The sequence below is a fragment of the Sorex araneus genome, chromosome 1 (assembly GCF_027595985.1).
Source record: "Sorex araneus isolate mSorAra2 chromosome 1, mSorAra2.pri, whole genome shotgun sequence".
Taxonomy (NCBI): domain Eukaryota; kingdom Metazoa; phylum Chordata; class Mammalia; order Eulipotyphla; family Soricidae; genus Sorex; species Sorex araneus.
In genome coordinates, this window is record NC_073302.1 from 151,119,965 (window position 1) to 151,130,600 (window position 10,636).

At 39.3% G+C, this 10,636-nt stretch overlaps 1 protein-coding gene across 2 annotated transcripts in view; it reads left to right on the top strand.

Moving 5' to 3' along the window:
• UTP15 (UTP15 small subunit processome component) overlaps window positions 1-9,838 on the top strand; it is a 21,821-nt gene extending 11,983 nt beyond the window's left edge. For both annotated transcript variants that reach the window (XM_004608514.3, XM_055136364.1), the window contains exons 7-13: window positions 892-1,027; window positions 4,083-4,167; window positions 4,854-5,000; window positions 5,808-5,909; window positions 6,538-6,671; window positions 7,084-7,142; window positions 7,941-9,838. In XM_004608514.3, coding sequence (XP_004608571.1) covers window positions 892-1,027; window positions 4,083-4,167; window positions 4,854-5,000; window positions 5,808-5,909; window positions 6,538-6,671; window positions 7,084-7,142; window positions 7,941-8,158 — 881 coding nt within the window. In that variant the 3' untranslated portion in view covers window positions 8,159-9,838. The remainder of the gene's footprint in view (window positions 1-891; window positions 1,028-4,082; window positions 4,168-4,853; window positions 5,001-5,807; window positions 5,910-6,537; window positions 6,672-7,083; window positions 7,143-7,940) is intronic.
• Window positions 9,839-10,636: the final 798 nt, after the last annotated feature.

Sequence of the window (10,636 nt, forward strand, 5' to 3'; positions counted from 1 at the left end):
ATTTTGAGAAATGGAAGCAAGTTCAAGTTGCTCAGGGAATGGGAACCTATTTATTAATCTCCTTCGTGTCATTATCAAGTTGTGAGACGTTTGCAATCCCTTGATTTCTGTTGGCCTTGAAAATGCAAGACTGGACTAGATCAGTGGTTCAGGCTTGCGTATGTGGAGCTGCCTGCTGTAGGGAGCTGGGGATTAGGAATTGGGTCTGAATTCAGCCCTCTAGGTGAGAATTCACTCCCTCCTTCCATTGTGTTGTCTATTACTTTACTAGACTTTTTTTGCTGAAAGAAACAAATATTAAATTCTTTTGGATTTGGTTGCTTCTGCAGATGTTTCTAACATTTAAGCTATAGTAAGGAATTTTTTTTTTCTGGTTTGGTTGGGATGTACAAAAAAAATCTTTAGGAAATAAATTCTACATTTATTTCATGGTCAAACAAAATTTCTTCTGAAGAACCATCTTATAATAAAAAAATATATTTTGGCTTATCTTTTAATTTCACCAAGCAGTTCTTTTTGTATTTTGCAGGTATGGATTTCTTTTTTCTTTTTGGGCCACACTGGCATTGGTTACTCCTAGTGGTGCTTGGGGGACCCTACAGGGTGCTGGGGGTTGAACCCAGGTTAGCCACATGCAAGGCAGGCACCCTACCTGCTGTACTATTGCTCCAGCCCCTCAAAGTTGAAATTCTTTAACTGTAACAGTTAAGGGGTAGGAACCACTACTGTAACGCACCCAGTAAATGATGGAGCCAGGATGGAAACGGGTTTGGCCCCGGAACCTCTCGCTTTGCCTGCTTGCTGCGAAGCATCTGGGAAGCATGCTTTCTGTGCCTTTATGATGTCCTACCTTCAGGCAGAGTGTGAAACCAGTCCTTGTTTCTTTTCCAGGGGGTCGTTACGTTAAAGTCTGGGACATGCTGAAAGGAGGACAGTTGCTGGTGTCTTTGAAAAACCACCACAAGACCGTGACGTGCTTGTGTCTGAGCAGCTCTGGACAGAGACTGCTCTCTGGCTCCCTGGATAGGTGAGTTAGTTCAGCACTGTTTGTGATAAGCTATTTGTACAACCAAATGATTTCCAGAGTGGGCAGGGGGTGGGTGACTTGTGTGCGCACCTGGCTGTGGCCGTCCCTGAGGTTTGTGCTCTTCTCAGTTGGGGGTTTACACCTCTGCTCCCCAGGGGCTCCCTCTTTGCGTCCAGGCATGCAAGTTACGGTGGTAACACTTTGGGGGCTGGCACCCCTGGCTGTGGGGCTCACATAGCTTGCAGATAGATACTGTGCTTGCTGTGGGGCTTGGTTGCCTTTGTGGTGCTTAACCACATTGACTGTGGTGCAACTGGAAATTGCCTTCGGCCCAGGAGTTCAAACAGCAGAACTACTGGGGTTGTGCTGGGCACATGTGGCAACACCAGGGATTTGGCCTTGTGACCGGATGATCATAAAGAAACTGTATGTGTCTTTGGGCCCCATTACACAAACTTCTATACTTAAGCAAAATTTTTCTTAACTATACAGATTAATCTTTTGAAATAAGCTTTTAGTTTCTTTTAAAATCAACATGGTATATTTTAAAATATTTAAGAATATACGTATATAGCCTACCTTATATTCTTTAAATTAAAACTTCATGTGATGATTCCTATGGTAGTGTGAATCAGATATTTATTTGGAGGTGAGCAGTGGGTGCTCAGGAAGCACAGGGACCCTCCTGGTGAATTTGGATTGGCTGGGCCTGAGATTCAGTGATGGGGCCTGAGGATGCTGCAGACCTGCCTTGCTGGGGGTTGTCCAGACACACCAGGCAGTGCTCAGTGCCTTAGGGCTGCACCCAGCAGTGCTCAAGGAACCATGTAGTGTGGGGGATGGAACTAGGGTTGGCTACTTGCAGAGCATGTGCCTTAACCCCCGTACTGTTACTATGGCCCCTGAAGACTTACTTTTATTTGTTTGTACCACACCCGGCTGTGTTCAGGGCTGCTTGCTTCTGTATCTGTGCTCCTTGCCAGGCTTGGGAGACCATATATGGGGCCAAGGATCAATCCTGGGCTAGTCTCCTACCTGCTAGATGATTGCTTCGGCCACCTAAATGCTGTTACATTTAACTGTATATGATTCAGTTAATATTTTTTAATGTGACTGTCCAAAAAACTAGAATGTCAGCTACGTTTGTAATTTAAGAAAAAAAACCAAAACAACAAAAAAACAACTGGGGCTGGAGCGATAGCACAGCGGGTAGGGCGTTTGCCTTGCATGCGGCCGACCCTGGTTTGAATCCCAGCATCCCATATGGTCCCCTGAGTACCGCCAGGAGTAATTCCTGAGTGTAGAACCAGGAGTAACCCCTGTGCATCGCCGGGTGTGACCCAAAAAGCAAAAAAAAAAAAAAAAAGAAAGAAAGAAACAAACAAACAACCTTGGGGGCCACACCTGGCAGTGCTGAGGTCCTCCTCCTGCTCAGTGCTCAATGGGGGACACTCCAGGAAGTGCTCGGGAGCCCTTTGGTGCTGGCAGTCGAGCCCTGATTGTAAAGCATGGCTCTAGCCCACTGAGCTGTACATTTGTAATACTAAATGCTTTAATAACCACATTATAAAAGGTAAAATAAAGTGAAAAAATGTTTTCTTTAGTTTATTGTACCCAATATGTTACCATTTAGTATTTAAACTATGAAGACATTGGAGTCTAGAAGCAGTTAAGCATCTGAAATATTCCCTGTGATAATAATATTTTACAGTGATGAAATTGAAATATAGTCAGGTATAATAGAAATAGGTTTAAAATACTTAACTAAAATTAAGTTTAAAATCCCTGGCAAGACAGGCCTGAGTTCAAAATACTTAACTAAAATTAAGTAAAAATAAGCTCAGTTCTTAATTTTCACTAGCCCCCCATCAGGTGCTCTGATGTCCGCATGGCACAGTTATTCACGAGTTGTCATTTTACTTTGGGTTTTTCCCTCCACTGTATGGGAGTTGTTGCTCTGCAGCATGTTTGTTTACAAGTAACTGTCTATTTTAATACCAAAAATATTTCTAATACTAAAGGAGTTTATTCTTCGTACATAGGAAAACCATGAGATGGTGTTCCCAGGCAGCTTGGGACTCAGTTTTGAGATCAGTCTCATGAACACTACATGTCGCTTGGGTTTGTGTGCAGTGCTTCTTAAGCGGGAGTGATTTTTGTCCCCCAGGGGGTGTTTTCAAAGAAATACCTTAGTTTGTGCTACCAGCTTGGTGGTAGAGTTTGGCTGGCACTGTGAAGAGAGGTTATGGAGGCCACTGAGTGGCTCGCAATGCACCATCAGCCCCTTGCAGCAATTGTTGATCAAAGCTGAGACCAGAAGCCTGCTCTTACAGTGTTCAACATGCTTTTTCTTTACCCTCAGACAACATTGTTTTTATTTATTTATTTATAATTAATTTATTCTTTTATTGAATCACCATGTGGAAAGTTACAAAGCTTTCAGGTTTAAGTCTCAGGTATACAATGCTCGAACACCCATCCCTTCACCAGTGCACATATTCCACCACCAAGACAACATTGTTTTTAAAGGAGACTCAGTGATTAAGTAGCTTGGGCTTAACAGTAGTGATCTGTTTTTCTTACTGTTGTGTAATTTTTTATATTCAGACGCTGAATTTTTTTTTTTGCTTGTTTTTTATTTTATTTTATTTTATTGAATCACCATGAGATAGTTACAAGCTTTCATGTTTGGGTTACAATTACACAATGATCAAACACCCATCCCTCCACCAGTACACATTCCCCACCACCAGTATCCCCGGTATACCCCCTCTTTCCTACCCTCCCCCTGCCTCCATGTCAGACAACATTCCCTGTACTCTCTCTTTACTTTTGGGCATTATGGTTTGCAGTACAGATACTGAGAGGTCATCATGTTTGATTCATTATCTACTTTCGGCACACATCTCCCATCCCAACCATCATTTTCTTAGTGATCCCTTCTCTATTCCAGCTGCCTTCTCCCCTCCTCAGATGCTGGATTTTCAGCTAATACAAATTGTGTGTTTTATGATTATTTTCAACATGACTTATGACAAACTTTTTTCTTTATTAGGAAGGTAAAAGTGTATAGCACAACTTCCTACAAAGTAGTCCACAGTTTCGATTATGCAGCTTCGATTTTGAGTCTGGCCCTTGCAGTAAGTAATTTTAGCTCTGTTTTACAGAGTGCTTCTTTCGCTCTGAATTAAATGAAATTCAAATGAATGTTTGGCTTAGTCTCTGTATGTGAACAAGTCATTTTCTTTTTGCCTTCTTCATAATTTTCTTTGGTAATTGAGTTTGAGTGAAACACTGATATGATTATTAAAATGTCTGACTGTCCAAATAACTTAATATTGAATTTGAGTTAGGTCCCATTCTCTGTGAAGCTGCAATTAAGGGAGTGTTGCAGGCACTTTTGATCTCTTTTTCTAAAACAATCTTTTATTATTGAGGAGAGGAGGATTTGAACACTATATTGAAATTGGAATTGGGAGGGAAAAAGCATTACACAGTATTAAATTGGCAAAGTTGTAGAAAGTCTTGCTGCCATGTATTCCTTTTTGTATTAGAGGATGTAGTAAAAAAAAGTTACTTTACAAGTTTCTCAAGATGTCATCAACTGTATATTGTTGTGTGCCCTTAGCCTGTGATATTTTCTATCAGGTGTAATAAATCTGTCACCAGATAACATCCTAGAGGAAAAATGTTGCTTTTGCTGCATTGGCCATTGTCAGGGACACCCTGAAAGTACAAATAAGTTGTAAGCAGGTTATAAATGTTATTTTGAGGGGAAATTACAAATTATGATTTAGGAGTAAACTTGTTTCTCTTTCTGCTGCAGCACGAAGATGAGACAATAGTTGTAGGAATGACCAATGGAATCCTGAGTGTTAAACACCGGAAATCTGAAACAAAGGATTCGATTCCCAGGAGAAGGAGGCCTGCATATCGAACCTTTATTAAAGGGAAAAATTACATGAAGCAAAGGGTATTTTTCATATATTTTTATTAAGTGACATTTGTTAGGCTAGCCAATTCCTCCATCTGTTTGTATTACTGGAAAATGTAGTTCATGTGTTATTTAACTTTTTATTTTGCTTTTCTTTACCACCAGATTTATATCTTGATTGCTACTTTTAAAACATTATTAATGAGTAATGGGAAATAAAAACTAGTTAATACTTTGAACTATAGCAATGACATAATGCTTTGCTATGTTCAAAATAATGTTTTTTACACACACACACACACACACACACACTGATTTTGTCTTTTAAATCAATGTTTTGCAGCCTTTTCCCATTTGTGGTCCACTCTTGACCTTGTTTCCTTCCTGTGGCCTTCCTGTCCTGTAGATTGGCCCCTAGTCTTGCTATACCTTCTTGGATAAATCTCCTGGGGTCCAAAGGGAGCACAGTGTTTGACATGTAGGAAGACTGAGATATAAAGAGGTTGTGATTGATGTCGGATTTCATTACTGGTCAGCAGAATGGGCCTGGATTCCAATATCGCTGGCTGTTTACTTTTAGACAAATCCCATTGCTTACCACGTAAAGAATTGAAATGAGCAATATTTGCCTAGAATTCAAGTATTGTGTATTCACTGTAAGTTAAAATCACAGGAGAGAAGAAAGACACTACTTCATTTTTATTTGACTTACATAGTGTACATGTAGCATCATTTACAATATATCTGGGCTAACTTGTATTAAAAAAATCATCACTTGAAAAGGTTGGTTTTGGATGAAACTATGTTGATACTGATTTTTTTGTATAAATTTATTTTTCAATATAGGATGACATTTTCATAAACAGGCCATCCAAGAAACACCTAGAATTGTATGACAGGGATCTGAAAAATTTTCGGATATCTAAGGCGCTTGACCGAGTACTTGAGGTGAGTGAGGAGCATTATGTATATATACATATATCTTACCTATGTTTATCTCAGAATGGCTTTAGGTTTATTAAAATGAAGGGGAAGGTGCAGGGATCTTCCATGTTGCCCTGTACCACACACATTTATATATAACACAAAACCAGGCACATGGTTACAATGGATAACATAAAAGGAACATTTTTATTTTTAACTTAATTTTATAATTTTCGGTGTTTGGCCCACGTCTACAGTGCTTAGGGTTACTTTTGGCTTTGCATTTGGGAATCACTCCCGGTAGTGCTTGGAGTTTGTAATGGGATGCTGGGGATTGAACCTGGGTCACTGGCGTGCAAGACAAACACCCTACCCATTGCACTATCTCTCTGGCCCCAAGGAACATACTTTTAAAAGAATCATCTTATTTCTTGCCTTATGCATTATTTTGACTCAAGGCAGTGAAGATGATAACCTATATAAAGTTGGTTATTGTTAATGAGTTCCAGGACACTTGCTTTATTTCTTGTGCTTTATTATTTAGAAGATTAAAATTTTTTTTTCCACTGAAGTACTGTGTTTTACATACTGCTAATGATAGTTTTTCTTGTTCTTCTTTTTCTACTTGTGTTGACTGTGAAATTTTTTCCAGCCCAGCTGTACCATAAAGACCCCTGAGATTACAGTTTCCATCATCAAGGAGCTGAATCGAAGAGGAGTCCTTGCAAATGCCCTTGCAGGTCGGGACGAGAAGGAAATCAGTCGTGTTCTTAATTTTTTGATACGGTATGTTTTATGTATCACTGAGATACTTGGAGTTTTGCATCTGAAATTCTTTATCTCTTAATAGGAGGTATTTAATTTTAGTTTAATCTTTATGGAGAACCAACAGAATAATCGAATAAATCTATTTTAAAGATTTTAAGGGGTGGGGAGTGGCTGAAGGGAAACTAGGGACATTGATGGTGGGAAAAGTACACTGGTGAAAGGATGAGTGTTGGAACATTCTATGACTGAAACCCAATCATAACAGTGTGTCTCCCAGTGATTCAGTAATAAATAAATAAATTTATTTATTTAGATCCCTGCACCTTCCCCTTCATTTTAATAAACCTAAAGCCATTCTGAGATAAACATAAATATTTATCCCCAGAAATAATTAATTACCAATTTTCAGTAAACAATTTTTGCTTTGTAGGAATCTCTCTCAACCAAGATTTGCCCCTGTCTTGATCAATGCTGCTGAAATCATTATTGGTGAGTAGTTTATTTACTTACATATTTATTTATTTTTGGCTTTTGGTCCACACCCCACAATATTCTGAACTTACTCCTGGCTTTAGGCTCAAGGATCACTCCTGATGGAGTTCCAAGGACCATATGTGATGTTGGCGGTGGAACTTGGATTGGTTGTGTGCAGGCCAAGCACCCTACCAGCTGTACTATGGCTCCAGCCCCTAAACTGATGGATTTTTGTTTTCTAAAAATTTTTAATATTTTTACTGATGCATTTTTAAATGAAATAAAATGTTTACAGCAGTTTATATTGTTGAAAGTGGTTATTATAATTATTTTTTTTTAAACATCAACAGTGCCTGTGATTTTTTAAATGGGAAATGAAGGTCAGAACATGCGTAGTACTTTCTGTAATCATTTTTTTTTTTTTTGGTAATACACTTATTCAGATAGACTATTAGACTTTCTGTAAGTGACAAATTAATTATAAAATATACTTTTTTACTCACACGACCAACCCAGGTTTGATTCCTCTGTCCCTCTCGGTGCCCAGCAAGCTACTGAGAATATCCTGCCTGCACGGCAGAGCCTGGCAAGCTACCCGTGGCATATTTGATATGCCAAATACAGTAACAAGTCTCACAATGGAGACGTTACTGGTGTCTGCTCAAGCAAATCAATGAACAATGGGACGACAGTGCTACAGTGCTACTTCTTACTGTGTACATATAATATTTTTATATGTTTTTCTAAATGTTACTATCTACTGGTTGTGTAGGAAAAAATGTTTGTTAATGTGCTTCTGCTTTCTCTTTCTAGATATATATCTGCCTGTGATTGGTCAGTCACCTGTAGTTGATAAAAAGTTTCTATTACTTCAAGGACTTGTAGAAAAAGAGATTGATTACCAAAGAGAGCTGCTGGAAACCTTGGGGATGATGGATATGCTTTTTGCTACCATGACAAGGAAAGAGAATGTTTCTGAGTTGCAGCAAGCAACCGATGGCTTTCTGGACAACAGGAAGATAGAGGCATAGTGTCTGCTGGATTCGCCACATGAGAACTCGAGTTCTAGCTTTCAAAAGATTTGACTGTGAATGATTCGGAGGAGAATCTTTTTGATACAGTATAAGTGCTATTCATGGAAGCAATTTTATGGAAGAGACAGAAATAGTTATGTCTGGAAAATAAGTACGTGTTTTAAGACATGCTTAACACATGGTTTCCATGTGATATTTTGAATTATTTTATCCCATCTTCTGCCAGAAGATCTGAACTGTCACATTTATGGTATAAGTCTCCCCTGGACAAGCCAACATTAATCTCGATGCAACAAAGCTCTGTGTCATAACTAGGGTTGGCATTCAGAGCTCTCAAGAGGGTTTCCACTGGGAGTTGGGCCCAAGGACCAGAGCTTATGGAAGAATACCACAAGTGGACAAATGGCGACAGCAAATAAACTCTTTGTCTACTCTGCTTTGTGCACTTTGGGTTTCCAGGCCCCAGTAGCTCATGCCTCCCCTCCCCAGGTCCCCTGCTGGGCCTCTTTTGGCCACAGGACGGTCAGCTTCAGTTGTGGCGATTCAGCGGCAGGCTCGGAACAATTGACTGGACTGGGACACTAGTCAGAGTGGGATGAGCCAAATTTGATACCCAAAACTTGTGCTTTCCACCCCAGAGTTTCTTTTTCATTTCTGTAATTTTGGATATCCTAGTCAGAACATGGTCTGTAGTTAAGACTACTGGATTGTGGGGTTATGTGTTTTCCTTTCCTTTAATAAGCAGTCAGCCTTGGTCCCTTTCTTCACTTCCGTTTTTTTCTGAGCCATACCCTGCTGTGCGTAGGGACTGACTCCTGGCTCTGCACAGGAATCACTCCTGGCCGGCTCGGGGGAGCATATATCTATCTGGAGATGGAGCCCACGTTGGCTCTGTGAAGGCAAGAGTCTAACCTGCTCTATTATCGCTGCAGCCCCAAAAAGCAGGTTTTCTTTCTACCTGCTTTTCAGATCAGTGTCAGAGTGACATTTCTCTTGTAGCAAATAGACGTTTAGCCTTCTAGATGTATCTCACAGTTACCTGTATCTCTGAAATGGTTTTCTTTGCTCTGTACTCAGATATCCCAACCCACCCCCATTCCTTCTTGTGTTTCAGAACCCCAAGCCAGACTTGATGGTTGGTGTGTTTTTTAAGGAAAAAAAGAAACACAACCTCTTATTATCCTCTTGATTTTCTGAAATGTATGAATTTCTGATGGATAGTCACAAGCTAGAGACTCTTAGCACGTTGATTTTATATTCCTACCTCTCCATTCTTGCCTATTCCTTTCCCATCTCAAGTAGTTAATGAACTGTAAGAACTAAGCTCTTAGTTAAAGGAAGATTTTGTAGTTGGACTCTTAAAAAGTTCGAGTCCGTGAATTTGAATATTTTTTTAAAGCGAAAAAAGTAGGATGCTTCTGTGTTCTCTGGGGCAGAGGCTCAGAAATAGGGCCAAGGTTCCCTTTTATGAATTGATTTAAATAATTTGCAGCACAGTGGCTTGTAAGAAACCAGAAATCTGCTTCCCTGAGAAATTAGTGAAGTTTAGAACTGTTCATATTGAAAAGGGTTAATTTATTTAAATAACTTTTGTATTTAAAAGTTTATAAATTTTTAACTTCTTGAGTATGCTGGTAATTTGTATGCTAGTAAAAAAAATTATATGTTGAAATCCTATTGGTGTTACTGTCTCTCAAGTGTCACATATGACCAAGGTACCATCTGATTCTCAGCTCTGAAAGGTGGGGGTGGTTCACCCTTGAGCCCCCCGCCCACCTTCATATCATCCACACTCCTGAACTGCCTCCCTGTTAGGGCCAAAGTGACTCCTTTTTCCATTGAAGTTCGCTGACTGCTCTTCTTAGAGGAAATGTGTTACGTTATAAAGTTTCATGAACACTGGGAAGCAATCCTAAGCATAAAAGTCTTTGAAGTTCAGTGGTGGTTTTCATCATTTTAATTTATTGGGACCACTATTTACTATTAAAGTATTTAATTAGCATTGGCACATCATATAGCCTAAGTCTTCTAACCTATAACTCGTACTATTTTTAGATGTGGGGGTTTTCAGCTTAAAGATTTTTGAATATTACTAGGCCTGCAACAATATTGGAACATTTCAGATATAACCTGGAAAGTTGCTGTACAATTAATATATTGTGTTTATAAGAATGAAGCAATTGGGAAGGTTCTGCCAGTTGGGGCAAGCATTTGAAGTTCTGTTTGAAAGGAAATTAAGTTTGAAGAGTACTTGCTGTTGAGTTGTTTAAAGGAATTGGGTTGTCAGTGGACTGCTTCAAGAAATTCAATCTGTTCAGAACTTACATGAGCTCTTTTTTTTTTTAATGAGCTCTTTTTAATAGATTTTCATTAAAGATATTCTTAAAAGTGATTTTTAAAAATGTACCAGTTTTCTAAATGGACTATTTATAAATTAAACCGTACAGACTTAAGGCAAGCTTGAAAATGCCCTAA